Source organism: Dryobates pubescens, chromosome 24, assembly GCF_014839835.1.
Source record: "Dryobates pubescens isolate bDryPub1 chromosome 24, bDryPub1.pri, whole genome shotgun sequence".
In the NCBI taxonomy this organism is placed as follows: Eukaryota; Metazoa; Chordata; class Aves; order Piciformes; family Picidae; genus Dryobates; species Dryobates pubescens.
In genome coordinates this window covers 12,419,190-12,437,803 of record NC_071635.1, presented here as the reverse complement: position 1 = coordinate 12,437,803, position 18,614 = coordinate 12,419,190, and the positions used below count along the sequence as shown (strand labels likewise).

Sequence of the window (18,614 nt, the reverse complement as noted above, 5' to 3'; positions counted from 1 at the left end):
AGCCAACAGTGGGGGCTTGTGAATATTCATCAGCAGGGCTGTGTTCTGGGGTTTTTATTTCAGGGGTAGGGAAGTTGTGCATTTATTGTTTTGGGTTTGGTTTTTTTTTTTTCCAGATACTGTACTGGTCTTGCCTAATGCTGTATTAAGAGAGAGATAATTTACCGTCTCGGCCTGGATGCTGAAGCCCTTCTGGGACTCTGATGCTCTCTTTGGGTTTAGCAGCTTAGGGAAAACTCAGATGCATTTGCAACACTTTCTTTAAATGTTTGTAGTTTAAAGAAGCTTGTATATATATATATGTAACATAAATGATTTGGAAATCAGACCTACCTTTCTACTGCAACACCTTTGGGTTGGTTGCTTTGAACGGTCAGGGGAGTCTGGCTGTCTGGGGAGCCAGACGTGGAGCGTGTGTTGGGTTGGTACCTGCAAGTGGAAGGATGAGGTTGCTGTTCTGTGCAGTCAGAGAATCCTGGCTTTGGTACCTGTGCAAAGTTAGAGAGGTTCTTGTTAACCATTCCTAATGGGGCTCTGTTTAGTCCCTGTGACAGATCATGAACCTTTTCCAGCACCTCACCGCTTAAGCTTGCACAAAAGTTACCCTGTGCATGTGCTGAGGTGAGGGGGAGCAGGTAGGCTCAGGGCTTTTTGACACTCCTCCAGCAGTGATCTGAATGTGAGCTTTGACACCACCCATCTCCTTATGCTGGAGACTCAGGCCACAGCTCCACTTCTCGTCCAAGGCAGGTGGCTGGCAGAGATGACAGCTCAGGGACTCAAGTGAGTGTGCAGAGATGAAATTGAGCCTCCTAGGTGAGGGAGAGTTGTCAAAGGCTAATTGGCAGCGTGGCTTCAGCAAATGAACCTCAAAAAGAAATATGCCTGTCTTCATTTTTCCCCTGCCTGTCCACAGGTCATAATTTCAGGTCATTGCTGTTTCAGCCATTTGCAGCCCTCTCTGGTAGGAAGCTGTTGTGTGGAGCTTGTGGGGTTTTCAGCCAGGACGTGAAGTTTGCAGAGTTGAAGCTTGTGTTTAAGTGCAGGGAAGAGGAGAGGGAAGGTAAGTGACTGAACCCTCCTGTGACTGGATGGTAACTCCTTCCCTAGCATTGCTGACCTCCTCTGAACTGCTGGCCTCTCTGTGCCTGCAAGAGAACCGTGCTTAAAATGTTAAGATCTCTAGAGCTCCTTTAGCTTCATTCCTGTTGGTCTCGGTTCCTCTGCTCTTACCTCATCATGTGGAATTGCTTTGTCAGTCTTCATATTGCCTGATTTTTGAGGTAGGTGCTCTTTGGGCTGTGCACACCAGGCTTGAAGGTTACCTCCTAAACCAGAGAAACTCTAGGGGGAAAACACATTGAGGTATCCTCTGTGTGTCTTCAAAAGCCAATAATGTGGTGACAGTCAAGCAGATTCTCTTGCTCGTGCCTGTGCTTGTAGCCTGGTAGTATGCTACAGCTGTGGCTATTGTCCCTGTTAGCTCTGCTATCCCTTTGCTCTGCTCTGTTAAAATCTATTCTTCCTTCAGTGACCAACCTTCTATAAAAGTTGTGATTATAAAGCTGCTTTGGCTTGACTCAGGACCAAGCCTCTTCATTCTTCTTTGGTTTCTTTTGCTTTGTGGCCTGTTAAAGAGTGGAGGAGACGGTTGGGATGGTTCTTACTACTGGGTAGCAAAAGGGCTCAGGGCTCTGTGTGTCCTTCAGAGGTTTTTTTGAGAGGTGTGCGTTGGCAACCACAGGTTCATAACACAGGTTAGTTACAGAACTCCAAATAATGCCTTAACTTGGTCAACGTATTGCAGCTCAGCTTCTGGGGCTCACTAGATAGCGAGACCAGCTTAGCAAAACTCTTCTTCAGTAGTAACACAACACCCACACCAAAATGTGGTTTGGTTTTGGAGCAGAGGACACAGTCATTTTGGCAAAGCAATCCATCTGAGTCTGTTGAATGCAGCTTGACTATGGGGAAACATGCAATAAGTGAAGAAGCTCCACTTCTCTCAGAGCCTGGCCAAGGACCCGTCCTGTCAGTGCAGAAACTGGGAGAGCAGCTGGTACCTGCCAGCTGAGCCTGGGTGAGCAGCTGGCTCACAGAACAGCCATTGTGGCTAAAGAATGCCACAAGGCAACCTGGAACTGCTGCTCTTGGCAGGCATGGATCATCTCCCAAGGTCTGCCTTTGCTCTGCAGTGCTGCACGTGGCTCCTCTGTGAAGGGAGGGTTGTTACCCGAGCGCCTTCACGAGCGGGAGCCTACGTCAGCCTGTGCTAGCAGCTGCTGATTGTCTCTGTTAGTAAAAGAAAAAATCTTACATGTTACCTTCCTGCTACAGCAGCACTGTGCTTTGTCACCAAGAATATGGAAGCTTAGTTTTCTAAGAGAATCTTGGAGACAAGAGAGCATGAGAAGTTAACAGCCGAGAGCCACCTGCTGCTGGGTCACCCCTCTGGGTAAGAGGGAAAAGGGCTTAGGCCCAGGGAGGGTTTTCTAAAGTTGAGTCTCATGCTATGATTTTACACTTTGAGATCTACTAAAACACCTGATTTTTTTAATTTCTTTTTTTTTTCCTTCACAAACCTGAAAATTCTTCCCTCCATCTCCCCTCCTTATTAAAAACCCCTTGACCCACATAAATACGGATGGGCCTTAACTGTTGAAACAGTCCCGGGAAGTGGGTGAGCCTCATGGCTCTTCAGAGAGCAGAGTGAGAGCTGTGAGAGCTTGCTGACTTTTTCCCACAGCTGCAGCAATACCCACTAGGATGGCCCTTGCTGCTTCTGCCCAGGTCTCAGCTGCTGGGTGACTGGTGCAGGTCTCCAGGCCTTTGGGGGAGACTGGTAGCTCAGTCCCGTGGGGCTGCACGTTTTGGGAGCCACGAGGTAGCCTTCTCCTCGGTTCAGCCACCTTCGGCACGGAGCTTTTTGTTGCACGCAGTTGGCTGTGGTTTCTTTCCTGGGACTGTTGCAGTATGCTGCTGGTGTGGAAGCCAGAGCACCATCAGGGATTTCTCCCCCTCTGCCAGGTACTGGAGGAACAGGGTAGCCAATGTGTCCCGACTGGTACGAGGACATGAGAAATGGTAGGAATTGGCGTTTTTCTGTCTCCTGCCTGGTTGGCTGCCCTTCTCTTCAGTCAAACACCAGTGCTCACCACTTTTGGTTATGCCAGGAACTGTATGGTGTTGCTTCTGTCCCTCTGGTTTCTATCCTTTCGCTCCATTTGCTGGTCCTTTTGGAGAGCGCTGCCGTTGCGATGAGGTAACGAGTCGTACAGAGCCGCTTAGCTGCTGCTTTGTTTTCCTCCGGCACAGCAGCCGCTGGAGCTGCGGGTGCCTGAGGAATTCACCTCCAAGCACTTAAAAAGAAACTCCCAATTGCTTTGAAAACAATGTTGCTGAAGTGTCTCCTTACATGCTGGGGTGCTGCATTAGATGCCTCTTCCTCCCTTCCACCGCGCTGTCATCCGCCGAGAGCTTTTGGGCGAGGAACGCAGGGGTGGGAGCAGCTTTAACCTGGGAGGGGTGTCGGTGGGCTTCACACTCACTTGTGTCCCAGGGAGAACTTGTTCCTTTTGCTTTGTGTACTGGAAAACCTGAGAAATATATATTTTTTGGACAAAGAATTTCTAAGCAGTCTTATAAGGGATATATTTGTGTTTTTTTGGTAAAACAAACAAAGGTGCAAGATTTGAGTGCATGTTTACTTGCCCAGATCAAAGGTTTTGAACACTTAAGGTCACGGATCAATGAATGGAACCCTCTTCTTGGCACTCTTCTGTCTTCAGGCAATTGAAGCTCCTGCCCTCTTTCCCTACTGTAACTACTCTCTTTTTATTATGGTTATTATTTATTGATTGATTGATTATTTTTTTTCCAGGTAGAAACACAAAACTTCTAAGCAATTAACTGTTCAAGCCATAAAAATCATGAGTGTCGGGAAAGACCCTCTTCACAAGTTTTACCTTCATTTGTATGCAAAATGATGTATGAAACGTTTTCATGGTAGACTCAATATGTAACAACAAAAGTTCCAGTGAGAGCTAACCCCAAATTTAACAGAATGTCTTTTTGCAAGATGCAAGAGTAATTGATTACCAATAAAGAGCTAATTCTTTTCTTTTCAAGGGAGGGTGCAACAACTGATCCTTTACAATGACAAATGGTCGCTTCATGCTGTTTGGGAAAGTATTTATGCAGCCTGACACATGGCTGTCATAAATAATTGCAATAGCAAGGCCAGTCACATCTTCAGGACATGCCTCTCAGCTTGTCCCCCGGTGATGTAGTTACAAACAGACCCATCCCTCCTTTCTGCAGATTTCCTCCTAAGAAAGCGTTTCCTACCCTTCGCTGTACTGAACTGAGCTCTTGAGCTAAGATCCAGACTTACAAAACAACAACAAAAAAAAAATACCCCAACTAATTATGTATTACTTAACAGTTTCTGCTGGGCCTTCTGCTATTTTAATACTCTTCAGCCCATGGTTTCCTGGGTGTTGTCTGTTCTGAAGAACTAAGTGCTAAAGAATAATCCTTGGGGTGAGCTTAACACGTGTGTTAAACCCCGGAGTATTTAACTTGTATACAGTACTTGATAGGTGTTTTATGACATTTGTACTCGAACTATGAGCCTTACTGAACATCTGGAGGTTTATTCATGACTTTTAACACAAAAAAAAACACAAAATAATGGATAACTCTAAGAAAGATGTTTACATGAATGATGATTGCCCTTCCTTTGATGTTATGAATGAGGTTTTTATAAGTGTGTTTGGGTGTATGTGCAAGGAAGCAAGAGAAAAAAAAAAACAAAAACAAAACAAAATGTTTCTGGGGAAAAAAACAACAAAACAAAACAGACTTGACAAACATTTGTAATAAGTGAATTTTAAAGACTGCTTTAATTGCGCTATGAAGGCAATGCAGATATTAAAATATTCAACAAAAGCGTCTGCAGCTCCCTCGTTATTGGTGTGGCGTGGGCTTGGGTAGCCTCTGCTGGCTCTGTTGTGTGCCCAGCTGGCCAGGAGGGCCGATGGCATCCTGGCCTGCGTCAGGAACGGTGTGGCCAGCGGGAGCAGGGAGGTCATTGTGCCCCTGTACGCAGTGGTTAGGCCACGCCTTGAGTCCTGCGTCCAGTTCTGGGCCCCTCGGCTTAGGAAGGATGCTGAGGTGCTGGAATGTGTCCCAGAGAAGGGCAACAAAGCTGGGGAGGGGTTTGGAGCACAGCCTGTGAGGAGAGGCTGAGGGAGCTGGGGTTGTTCAGCCTGGAGAAGAGGAGGCTCAGGGGAGACCTTTTTGCTCTCTGCAGCTACCTAAAGGGAGGTTGTAGAGAGGCAGGGGTTGGTCTCTTCTCCCAGGCAGCCAGTACCAGAACAAGAGGACACAATCTCAAGCTGCACCTGGGGAGGTTCAGACTGGATGTCAGGAAGAAGTTCTACACAGAGAGAGTGATTGCCCATTGGAATGGGCTGCCCAGGGAGGTGGTGGAGTCACCATCCCTGGAGGTGTTTAGGAGGAGACTTGATGGGGTGCTTGGTGCCATGATTAGTTGATTAGGTGGTGTTGGGTGACAGGTTGGACACGATGATCTTGAAGGTCTCTTCCAACCTGGTCTGGTGAGTCTAGTCTATTCTATTCTATTCCTCTTGCTTGTGTGCTCTGTGGTTGCTTTGCAGCCATCATTGCTTATGCATGGGAGCAGGCTGTGGCCCATGTAACACACTTGTAGGCCACTGCCTCAACAATGAGCAAAGAGCAGAAGGCTCCTGCCACCCCTACCCCTTGGGTTTTATCTAGCACCTCTCCTGCTATTTGTTATTCCCTTCTCAATGCACAGGACATGGGCTTTAGCTGTGCTGTGCTATGGAAGGAAATCCTGCCAGTGTCTTGAAAAGTTGTGCTGCAAAATGTAAGCATGCTCTGAAGTCCATCCCTCAATCCTGAGCCCATCTCTGTGTTGCATCCCTTCCCCGGTCATGGCCCTGGTGAACCCTAAGTTCTTTACTCTTATGGTGCCAGGCTGATCCACCTCAACCACTTCAATCTGAACAGCCTGATCTACCTGTCGGTTGGTTTGATGTTCTCCAGGGGCCCAACTCAACTATATGCCCTTGTGGCCAAGAAAGCAAGTGTTCTCCTGGGGCGCATTAAGAGCGTGACCAGCAGGTCCAGGGAGGTTCTTCTGTCCCTGTCCTGTACTGTAGAGAGACCACAGCTGGAGTACTGTGGCCAGTGCTCACCAGTTCAAGAGAAAAGGGGAGCTACTGGAGAGTGTCATAAAGAAAATGAGGGGACTGGAGCATCTTTCTTATGAGGAAAGGTTGAGGCCTGAGGAAGAGAAGACTAAGGGATCTTATCAATGCTAATCAATATCCAGGTGGTGTGGGTCAAGGAATGGGGCTGGGCTCTTCAGTGGGGGCCCATGATAGGACAAGAGGCAACAGGTGCAAACCAGAACACAGGAGGTTTCTCTTGGTCTTAATGAAAAATGTCTTTACTCTGAGGGTGCCAGAGCCCTGGAGCAGGCTGCCCAGAGAGCTGGTGGAGTTTCCTTCTCTGGAGATAGTAAAAACCTGCCTGGCTGTGATCCTGTGCAGTCTGCTCTGGCAAACCTGCTTTAGCAGGACTAGATGATCTACAGAGAATCTGGGATCTAAGTGATGTGTTTCACAACCAGGTCCCCTGCCTGACCAGCACTATGTTGCCATAATACAGCAGCACACATGGGCTCACCCCTGCGCTGCCAGTCGGTTTGCTTGTGCTGCTGTAGCCACCTGCGCAGGGCATTTGCCACCACCCGCGAGAGACGGAGCTCTTGGCCACCACATCCAGAGCCGGTGGGGTGGCTTTCACCTCTGGAAACTGACTGGGTTCACCTTTTCCTTCAGCAGCTTGGACTGTGGATACTGCAGGGGGCTGGCTTCTCCCATCTCAGCTGTGTTCCAGTCCCAGACTGGTGTCACTCACGGTGGGTTTGTTTAAAGGACCGACGGCAGCCCCAGGAACTGGTTACCGGAGAACCTGTGGAGCGCTGGCAGGCTTAGCGTGGGGTCTGGTGAGGCTGGAGCCGCTGGCGTGGCTTCCTGTGCTTTCAGCCCAGCTCAGAGAGGGCACGGACCTGCCCCAGCACCGGCAGCGCCCGGGGGAACGGGAGGGTTCGGCGGGGAGCCGGGGCGGGGGCGGAGCAGCCGCGTATTCTGCGCGGCCCCGGTAAAGCCTCTCCCAGCACCTTCGGTTTCTTTCCGCATCGATCGGAACTTTCCTTTCCCAGGAAGCGGAGCGGGACATTTCCTCGTACCTGCCCGCTGCCGGGCTTCGGGGCTCCCGGAGCCGCCGCGGAGCAGCGCCGGTGGTGAGTGCGGGCTGGGCCCCGCAGAGCCGCCCTGCCGCAGGTAAGCTGCCGGGATGGGGCGGGCAGGGCGGTCGCGGCGCTTCCTGGGTTCCGCCGGTGGCGACGGGAGTCGAAGCGGCAGGGGACTGTGCCTCGCTGGTCTCCTCGGAGCCCCTGCCGGGTTGTAGCGGCGTTCGGTAAAGAGCAGAGGCGAAGAGCGGAGCCGAGTCTCGATGCCGAGTCTCGATGCCGGCGGTACAGACAGGCAGCCCCGGGAGCCCTGGCAAGCGGAGAAGGGCTCCCAGCGTTCTGCAAAAGGGGCCGACTGCTGCCTAGGATGGGAGGGAGTTTGTCCTGCAAGGAGCAAACCCAGGGTGCCCGAAGAGCACAGGTTGGCCCCGGGGTCTGAAGGGGGAGCGGCACAGAATCACTGACTGGTGGGGTTTGGAAGGGCCCTCTGGCGATCACCTAGTCCAACCCCCTTGCGGACACTGGATCACATAGAGCAGGTTGCACAGGAGCATGCCTAGGTGGGTTTTGAAAGTCTCCAGAGAAGGAGACTCCACAACGTTTCTGGGTAGCCTGGTCCAGTGCTCTGCCACCCTCAAAGCACAGAAATTTCTCCTCAAGCTCAAGTGAAACCTTCCGTGTTCTGGTTTGTACACACTGCCCCTTGTCCTGCCACGGAGCACCATCGAGAAGAGCCCAGCCCCATCCTCATGACCTCTACTGGTTAGATAGTTACATGCATTTATAAGATCCCTTCTCATGCTTCCCTTTTCCATACTAAACAGCTCCAGCCTCTCATCTCCTTTCATCCCCACCCAGCAACACCAGCCAAGGTGTCCCAGGCACCTGTGGGCAGCAGCAGGAGAGATTTCACTGCCTCACCTTTGCTCACCCTCACTTCATGCCAACCAGGACAAGCTGACCTCTGTACTCTGGGGTGAACCTGCGGTCCTACTGTGCCACAGCTCTTGATGTTCCTGTCCCTTCTTCTTCCTTCCCAGGAGAAGCTGTTCTGGAGGGCTGGGGTGTCTCTGCAGCTGGGCCTCTATGTGTGAGGCAGAGCAGGATGGATCGCTATCGGTATTTCATCTTTAACCAGAGGACCATGGTGGTGCTGGGGCTGTTCCAGATAGCCCTCAGCGCGGTGTGCGTCGGCGGTGGGTTCATAGAAAGCCTTTTCAGAGCGGAGTCTCAGCTGAGCAAAACCAGAGCTCCAGTTTGGGCTGGGATGGTAAAGCTGCGCTGCTGTTTTCTGTGCTTTGTTTTGCGCTGGGTTTTCCCCTTTGCTACCTCCTAGTACTCAGCTTAGGGGTGGGAGGGAGGCCAGGACTTCTTGCCAGCTCTTCCCTGGTTGCCTGCTTTGAACCTAGGTAATAAGTTTCCATATCATGATACAGACAGGAGAGTGCAAGCACAGTTCCCTCTGGTGGAGCTGATTAAAAGACATTTGTGCTGGGTAAGGTAGAAAACAGGGCACAGTGGCCAGTGGCAGGGTATTTTGCAGAAGCATAGTAACCACAGAGAGGCCACTGAAGAGCAGCATGCTTCATCTTCACATCAGGTAGAGGACCATCTAGGTGTGTCCCTCAGCACAGTGCTGTTAATTCTCTGTTCTGGAATGAGAAGTGGGCAATTCTCACTTGCTGGTGTTCAGTACCCTGGTGTCGCTCTTAATGCCCTTGATGTTATTTTTCCTACCCCACTGGGTAGAAAGATGTACAAACAGATGGCACTGCTTGTACTCTGGTGAGCAGTGCCACAGGGCAGCTGGACAGAAGTGTGCTCATCCCTGCAGATGCTGCCCATCTCCTTTCAGTAATATCTTTCTTCATCTATAAAGTGCATAAGGACTTGGGAGAGCAGTGTGCATTTTTAGCACTTTAAATGGACTTACCTGATTAGTTTTATTATGGGGCCAGAGCCATAAAGCCAGTCAGAGGGTTGCTGCCATGGGGTAGTAAGTGAGTAAGATGTATTCCATGCAGTGTCCTGCCCCCAGGAGATGTTGGAGAGGAAAAGAGAATGAAATCAGCAATTCTCTTCCATTTCTGACCTAAGCTGCTCTGATCCAAGCCTGGAAAATGAGGGCCTTTCATCTGCTCTGTAGCAGCTTATCATCCAAATCTGATGCTTCTCTTCCAGTTACAAACTCCTTTTGTGCCCTGCAGGTGATGGGAGTCCCAGGTGTCCTGGCTTTGTATTCATCTCAGAGGAAGAATCCAGTTCTGGTGAGCCTGGAGGGATATGTGTGTGGTGGGGGCAAAATGTTGGGGAAACCAAATGCTGTTTGGGTAGGAAATAAGCTGCCTAGTCCTTCTGCAGGATTAAGAGTTCATTTCCTAGAGTTATCTCCCCAAAAGCTGCTGCACTCCTAAGCCACAGGAGGATGCAGAGTTGCCTCCCTTTCTGCTGCAGCAGAGGAGCTCTAGTCACAAGCAAAACTCTGCACAAATGCTGGCTCTGGAAGGCATTGCTTTCGGTGTGCCTTCCTGTTAGCAACAACTGTGTGCACTAAGATTGAAGTTAAATGACTTGCATGTCCTAGGTAGGTCTCCCGAGCCAGGCAAGCTCCAAAGGGGAATATTGTTTGTAAGGAAAAGATCTCTAACAACAAAGGTCCAACTAGCACCCAGGGTTAAGGCTTAGGACTCAGTTGTAGCTCAGAAGTTTGGTATCATGGTAACCTTTACTGTTCTGTATTTGGCTTCCAAGTGACTGTTGCTACCAAGTATGTTAGTGTAATAGGGAGGTTAAAGGCTACAGTGCTTGTTGGTGCACTTTGTCTGTATTAGCTGTGTTGATTTGTCAGAGGATAGCTTTAATTCCTGCTCTTCTTTTTCTCCCTGAATTTTGCTGTCCAGGTGAACGTGCTGATAGTTGCTTCCCTGACCTCTTGCGTTGCCATCCTTGTCCTTATAGTTTACAGCTCCCTCACACTGAGCTATGGTGAAGAGGAGGAGCTGAGCTCTTTCCCAGTGCATGTTATCCACACAGTAAGTGACACACACGTGCTGCAGCTAGGTTAACTGCTGCTGAGTGTGACAGGGTTTGGGTTGTGCCAGGGAAAAATCGTAGTGCTGGCTGTATCCTTGGCCTGGTTTGAGGCAGCAATTGCTGGGCTTGAATCCCTTCCGGCATGCACCTCAGGTGATAAAGGTACAACAGTTAAGGATCATCTGGTTAAAACTGGCTACTGTTCAAGTATATCCCCCACAGTAAAGCTGAAGAGAGGGGCTGAGTTAGACCTTTTGTACCTCAGGTCTGGTAAAAGCCTGTGGGGAGGAGGACATTCCAGGTGGGTTGAAGCTGTTCATTAGTTTATTGCAGAACGAATCAAAATGTCAGGCTGCCAAGGTGCAGTGAGGCAAGAAGACATTACTCACATCCAGTGTGAAGAGAAGCAGACATTTCTTGGGTGTCTACTCGTTGCTAAAGCTATTTCCAAACCTGAGCCTGTTGCACGGTGTCTCACATGTAATCAGAAGCCTCATTTTGCTGCTTGCTCTGTTGGGCTTGTTCTTCAGAGCACAGGAAGGAAAAGCTTAAATAACACTGAATAATGATGCAACTTAGAATCATGGAATTGTTTCACTTGGAAAAGACCTTCAAGACCCCCAAGCCCAACCATTCTCTAACTCTCTCAAGTCTGGTGCTAAACCATGCCCCTCAGCACCACATCCTTGCCTCTTTACCTTGAGTACTGTGTCACCTTGAGTACTGTGTCACCTTGAGTACTGTGTCACCTTGAGTACTGTGTCCAGTTCTGGGCCCCTCAGTTTAAGAAGGACATTGAGACACTTGAACATGTCCAGAGAAGGGCAACAAGGCTGGGGAGAGGCCTTGAGCACAGCCCTACAAGGAGAGGCTGAGGGAGCTGGGGTTGTTTAGCCTGGAGAAGAGGAGGCTCAGGGGAGACCTTATTGCTGTCTACAACTACCTGAAGGGAGGTTGTAGCCAGGAGGGGGTTGGTCTCTTCTCCCAGGCAACCAGCACTAGAACAAGAGGACACAGTCTCAAGCTGTGCCAGGGGAGATGAGGAGAAAGTTCTTGACAGAGAGAGTTGTTAGCCTTTGGAATGTGCTGCCCAGGGAGGTGGTGGAGTCACCATCCCTGGAGGTGTTCAAGAGGGGATTGGACGTGGCACTTGGTGCCATGGTCTAGTAGGCATGAGGTCTGTGGTGCCAGGTTGGACCTGATGATCTTTGAGGTCTCTTCCAACCTTGGTGATTCTGTGATTCTGTGACTCTAAATGCCTCCTGGGACTGGGGGTTCAGCCACCTCCCTAGGGAGCCTTGCAGTCATCTTTTTTTGGCAGTGAGCTTCACTTTTTCAATGTGACTTGAATGTTTCCTTTTCTGCTGGCAGAAGTTTGTACTTCATAAAGTAGTCAAGGGTGCTAACGTGGCCATGCTGGCTGCGTCTGCCTGCAGTGCTGTGGTCGTGCTGGTGATGGCTTACTTGGGATGCCGGAGCCTCCCGCGCTGCTCCTGCTACGACAGCGTGACTGGGATGGTGAGTGAGGAGCCCAGGCCACCTACCTGGTTGTGCTTTGGATATGTGTGTAGATGGGTGATGCTGCTCTGGCAGGGGGGGTTGGACTGGATGATCTTGCAAGGTGCCTTCCAGCCCCTAACATTCTGTGATTCTGTGATGTGTGAGGGGAAGAAACTGGTGAGAAGATGTGTCTCTTGTCTACAACTCTAACCTCAGGTCTGCCTCAGTCATCCAGGGCTAGTTCTAAGGAATTGAGTGGATGTTAGGCAGGTTTTATTCTTTTCATATTATTTCCTTTTACTACCTGCCTCTTATTTTCAATCTTGTGTAAGACCTAGCAGAAGTTCTCTCTGTTTTCCAAACCATTAGTGCTGAAGCTACTCTGGTCCCCTTTCTCTGGTCCCATTCCTAGGAACTTCTGCTCTCTTCAGAAACTGGTCCTTCTTCTCTCATTCTTAAACCAATGATTGCTCCTGGCACAGCATTCCAAACACATCCTGGTGCTTACAAACCAGGATGCCTGATCCCTGGAACTACAAATTTAACACCAGAGGTATCCCCTGTACTGTGTGTGAAGCATAGGACCACGTTTCACTGCTCATCACTTGAGGACTCTGCCTCAAGTGATGGGGCACACACTGTGTCTAAGTGAGTGCAGCCAATACCTCTGCTAAAGTAATTCTGATGCTGTAGTAAATGTTCACCCAGCCAGCCCATTTGGTAAGGAATTAATGGGTGCAGGGTTAAAAGGCAGCTGGTTTTGGCTAGAGATACCAAGTGCTGATTTAAACTTTCACGCTCAAACTTGTTAGCACAGGCTTTTAAAATGAGTTCAGGTATATCTTCTTGAATAAACTCACAGATGAGATGTTTTGATGGCCCTGTTTCATTCACAGGAATGGTTGCAACCTAGTGAGGACCAAAACCAGGCTGTGGAAATGATTTGTGCTGTACAAAGTGAGTAGCTTTCCCTCATGTGTTTGGGTATTCATGGAATCATAGAATCAATAAGGTTGGAAAAGACCTCAAAGATCATCAAGTCCAACCTGCCACCCAACATCTCAAGGCTACTAAACCATGGCACCAAGTGCCACATCCAATCCCCTCTTGAACACCTCCAGGGATGGTGACTCCACCACCTCCCTGGGCAGCACATTCCAATGGCTAACAACTCTCTCTGGGAAGAACTTTCTCCTCACTTCCAGCCTAAACTTCCCCTGGCACAGCTTGAGACTGTGTCCTCTTGTTCTGGTGCTGGTTGTCTGGGAGAAGAGACCACCCCCCATCTGTCTATAACCTCCCTTCAGGTTGTTGTAGACAGCAATGAGGTCTCCCCTGAGCCTCCTCCAGGCTAAGCAACCCCAGCTCTCTCAGCCTCTCCTCACAGGGCTGTGCTCCAAACCCCTCCCCAGCCTCGTTGCCCTTCTCTGGACACCTTCAAGAGTCTCAATGTCCTTCTTAAACTGAGGGGCCCAGAACTGGACACAGGACTCAAGGTGTGGCCTAAGCAGTGCTGAGTCTAGGGGCACAATGACTTCCCTGCTCCTGCTGGCCACACTATTTCTGATGCAGGCCAGGATGCCATTGGCCTCCTTGGCCTTCTGGGCACCCTGCTGGCTCATGTTCAGCTGCTGTCCACCAGCACCCCCAGGTCCCTTTCTGCCTGGCCGCTCTCCAGCCACTCTGACTCCAGCCTGTAGCTCTGCATGGGGTTGTTGTGGCCAAAGTGCAGCGCCTGGCACTTGGACTTGTTGAATGCCGTCATCATGGGTACTCTGCCCCTCTGTCCAGCCTGCCAAGGTCCCTCTGCAGAGCCCTTCTACCCTCTAACCGATCAACATCTGCTCCCAGCTTGGTGTCATCCTCAAACTTACTGATGACTGACTCAATCCCCTCATCATCAATGAAGATATTAGATGCAGAAGGAATGTCCTGTGTAAGCTGTGCATCCCAGGCTGAAGTCCTGCTAAACAAAGTAACTCCAAGCCAAAAGCAACTCAGGTTTTTGTGCAAACATCTATACCAGGTTTAATGGTTTCCTCTCTCCTTCCTCACACAGGCCCTGGGGGCAGAATTTTTAACTGCCCAGATCGGTTTCCAGCCCAGGACTTGGATGCAGAGGAAGATGCATCGAAACCTCCACCCTATATCAGAATGGCTTGAAAAAGTGGCTGAACATTTCAACACTCCTAGGTTAAACATGTGGCAAGGCAGATGCAACAGAGATTCTTCCCCTTTCAAGATGGTTCTGCACTTTGCCTTGGCCTTTTGATAAGGAAGGAAGTATCCAGTACCCAACATTCAGCAAAAGTCACAGCTGCAAAGGGGAAGCTCTGCAGATGTTCTTGGACTCTCAGGCTTATGTACAGTTAAAATACCTCAATGCCTCTGGGGAGTGTGGGCACAGCTTCCTACAGCTTTTGTATTTACATCAAGTTTTGTTCTGCTGGAATTCATCCTGCAGTCTGTCTAGCAGTGCTAGCCTTGGGCATTTAAATATTAAATGCAATTAATTTTTGAAAGAAACTGGTTGTGGAGTACTTCCCTCTCCTCCTCACCCACTGAATTCTCTGCATGATGTGATAAGGAGGAGGTTTCCCCTCCTCACCCACTGAATTCTCTGGATGATGTGATAAGGAGGAGGGTTCCCCTCCTCACCCACTGAGTTATCTGGATGGTGTGATAACAGGTGGAAGGACGTTCTTGAGCTTCAGAGTGCTTTTCTTCATCCTCTTGGGAAGGATGGGACAGGTGAGGATGATCTGAGGCTTTGCCATTCGGGTACCTCTGTCAATATGTGAGTTCGGGGGGGGGGTGCACCTGTCAGGACAATTAGTGCTGAAGTGCAATGTTAGGACATGGTAGAAACTGAGAAGAAGAGGATCAGGGGAGGCCTTATTGCTGTCTACAACTACCTGAAGGGAGGCTGTAGCCAGGAGGGAGTTGGTCTCTTCTCTTTAGCAACCAGCACCAGAACAAGAGGACACAGGCTCAAGCTGTGCCAGGGGAAGTTTAGGCTGGAGGTGAGGAGAAAGTTCTTCACAGAAGGAGTTGTTAGCCATTGGAATGTGCTGCCCTGGGAGGTGGTGGAGTCACCATCCCTGGAGGTGTTCAAGAGGGGATTGGATGTGGCACTTGGTGCCGTGGTCTAGTAGTCATGAGGTGTTTGGTGACAGGTTGGACTTGATCTTTGAGGTCTTTTCCAATCTTGTTGATTCTGTGGTTCTATGAAACTGGAGCTGCAGTAGCTCCTCTACCAGAAGGACCAGCGTGGCTTTGATTCCCCTTCAGTTTAAACCAGAATTCTGCCTTTGAAAAGAGGAACTTGCTAGAAGTTCCTTGTTGCTAAAACACACTGCTCAGCCACTGCATTGTTTCTGGGTGGGACCTACCATCCATCCATCCATACTCTCCTGTAACTTGTCATTGCAGGTACCATGAGGTGGTACACTGTGTGATTTGGCAGCGCTCAGCTGCTGGTTGAACAGAGCAGTTAGATATTCATAGAGTCATGGAATGGTTTGGGTTGGAAGGGACCTTTAAAGGGCATCAAGTTCAACCTCCTTGCAGTCAGCAACTCGACCAGATTGCTCAGAGCCCTGTTCAACCTGACCTGGAGTGTTTTTGGGGACTGGGCATGCACTACCTCTCCAGGCACCCTCATGGTAAAAGACTTCTTCCTTATTTCTAGTCTGAATCTCCCTCTTTTAGTTTGAAACCAACAGGCTCTGATGAAAAAAACATTCTCTCCATCTTTCTTATAGGCCCTCTTTAAATACTGAAAGGCCGCAACAAGGTGTCCCCAGAGCCTTCTCTTCTCCAAGGCTGAACAACTCTAACTCTCTCAGCCTTTCTTCACAGGTGAGTTGCTCCAGCACCCTGATAATTTCTGTGGCCCTAAATTGTGTTGCAAGCACACAGAGGCTATGTGTCACTAGTCCTTGTTTGAGTGCAGCACTGCTTCCATCAGCTCAGAAAGGGAAACCCTGAGATGAAGGTGGGAGAGCCATGGCGGTTCTGCAGGTGAAGCAGATCAAGGCTTCCCAAGACCAGGCTGGATGAGGCTCTGGCCAGCCTGCTCTAGTGTGAGGTGTCCCTGCCAGTGGCAGGGTGGTTGGAAGTAGATAATCCTTGTGGTCCCTTCCAACCCTGACTGATTCTATGATTCCTCCTGACCAGCTCTGAAAGCTATCAATGGTGTCTCGTGACAGGCAGACCTCTGCCAGTGGGACAAGTACTCCTTTGGCTGTGAAATAGCCTTAAGAGGAGATAGTGGACTATGGGTGTGTAAAAGAGAAATGTGCTCTGTGCTGCTTCTGAATAAAACCACATCACTGATCCAGCAGCAGCTCTAAAGCCCTTGCTGGCCATACTTCTTTTCACAATCCTTCCAGGGGGGTGCACCACTGCCACAACCCCAGCACCCAAGATCACCTGGAGACAGTCCAGCAGTTCCTGCTACAAGAAGGCAGCTCTAGAAAAGACAGCTGCACTATGGAAAAACTGGAATGCCACTTTAATGTCACTGCCTCTAATTGGTTAACACTGCAGAAAATGTGTTCCTGATGGCAGCTTCCAGGGCTATATTTAGGAGCCTGCTCCACATGCTGGTTGTGGTGCCTTCCCAGAGCCTGCCTGGCTCTCCAGGGGCATTTCAGGGCTTGTGCCACCCTCAGCTTTTGCTGCTGGAAGTCAGATGAATTTTCATTTGCTGTGCACACAGACATCCACAGCATCTCCAGTAGAAAAGGCCTCGTCACAGCATCACAGGATGTTAGGGCTTGGAAGGGACCTCCAAAGATCATCAAGTGCAACTCCCCTGCCAGAGCAGGACCTTAGAATCCAGCACAGGTTACACAGAAACACATCCAGATGGGTCTTGAAAGTCTCCAGAGAGGGAGACTCCACAACCTCTCTGGGCAGCCTGCTCCAGTGCTCCATGACCCTCACAGTGAAAATGTTCCTCCTCTCTGAGGTGGACCCTCCTGTGCTGTAGTTTATATCCATTACCCCTATCACAGGGTGCAGGTGAGCAGAGGCTGTCCCCTCCCTCCTGACACCCACCCCTCAGATATTTATAAAGCATTTATTAAATCCCCTCTCAGCCACCACCAGGCTGAAAAGCCCCAGGGCTCTCAGCCTCTCCTCGTTTGTCATTTGTTCCCCACAGTCTTTTCCTCATTGGCAAGATCCCAGAAACTGAGCCAACTTCCCTGTTGCTTCCCAGCTTCACTGGATTTCCCCTCTGGGGAGGACAAAGTCCCGTGGCTGCGGTTGGGTGCAGCAGTTAGTACATCCACAGCACAGTGCCTGCAGGACAATGCAGGAAAAGCCCAGGGCTACACCCAGACATTCCAGGTTTCATCTGAGCCCAGAGCTTTTTCTGCACTGAGACACCCTGCACCCCTGTGGGCTGCACCTTAGCCTCACACACCTCATAGCTCACCGCTAAGAAATGGAAATCATTTGGCATTTTGAGGAGCAATGGTAGATCTGCTGGAGGGCAGAGAGGCTCTGCAGAGGGACCTCGACAGGCTGGGCAGATGGGCAGAGTCCAAGGGCAGGAGATTGAACACAGCCAAGTGCCAGGTTCTGCACATTGGCCACAGCAACCCCAGGCAGTGCTACAGGCTGGGGTCAGAGTGGCTGGAGAGCTGCCAGGCAGAGAGGGACCTGGGGGTATTGGTTGATGGTAGGCTGAACATAAGCCTGCAGTGTGCCCAGGCAGCCAAGAGGGCCAATGGCATCCTAGCCTGCGTCAGGAACAGTGTGGCCAGCAAGAACAGGGAGGTCATTCTGCCCCTGTATGCTGCACTGGTTAGACCATACCTTGAGTCCTGTGTCCAGTTCTGGGCCCCTCAGTTTAGGAAGGAGGTTGAGTTGCTGGAAGGCATCCAGAGAAGGGCAATGAAGTTGGTGAGGGGCTTGGAGCACAAGCCCTATGAGGAGAGGCTGAGGGAGCTGGGGTTGCTTAGCCTGCAGAAGAGGAGGCTCAGGGGAGATGTTCTTGCTATCTACAACTACCTGAAGGGAGGTTGTAGACAGGCAGAGGTTGGTCTCTTCTCCCAGGCAGCCAGCACCAGAACAAGAGGACACAGTCTCAAGCTGCACCAGGGGAGGTTTACGCTGGATGTTAGGAAGAAGTTCTACACAGAGAGAGTGATTGCCCATTGGAATGTGCTGCCCAGGGAGGTGGTGGAGTCATCATCACTGGAGGTGTTCAGGAGGAGACTTGATAGGGTGCTTGGTGCCATGGTTTAGTTGTTTAGGTGGTGTTGGATTGGTTGATGGGTTGGACACAATAATCTTGAAGGTCTCTTCCAACCTGGTCTGGTCTATTCTATTCTATTCTATTCTATTCTATTCTATTCTATTCTATCACAGCATCACAGGAACATTCAGGTTGGAAAAGCCCCTCAGGATCACCAAGTCCAACCTCTCCAAGGGTCACCCCTAAACCATTATCGCCAAGCTCCGACATCCGAAGTCGCCTAAACACATCCAGGGTTGGTGCTGCAGGGCTCCTCCATGCCAAGCATCCAGCTGTTTATTGAGTGTATCAGAAACTGCTGCCCTCACCAGAGCAGCCTGCAGGCAGGACACCAGGACCTCAGCTCTGACACAGGTTACATGCCCTGGCTGTGTGATCCCCCACAACAAGCTGATGCAAGCACCGAGCGCTTTGTGCTCGCCTCCTGTTAGCACTGCTTGTGTTAAGCCAAAGCCAAGACATCCACATCCAGAAGTATTTTTCTGTCATGAGTGATCTTAGCCA

The 18,614-nt window shown here is 50.2% G+C and overlaps 1 protein-coding gene across 1 annotated transcript; it reads left to right on the top strand.

Annotated features, from left to right (window-relative positions):
- The first annotated feature begins 8,381 nt into the window (after window positions 1-8,381).
- Window positions 8,382-14,044, top strand: LOC128898489 (uncharacterized). Its single transcript, XM_054172709.1, has 6 exons — window positions 8,382-8,576; window positions 9,514-9,573; window positions 10,207-10,338; window positions 11,711-11,857; window positions 12,736-12,796; window positions 13,899-14,044. The coding sequence occupies exons 1-6, from the start codon at window positions 8,412-8,414 to the stop codon at window positions 14,000-14,002; spliced, it is 669 nt and encodes a 222-aa protein (XP_054028684.1). The 5' UTR covers window positions 8,382-8,411; the 3' UTR covers window positions 14,003-14,044.
- Window positions 14,045-18,614: the final 4,570 nt, after the last annotated feature.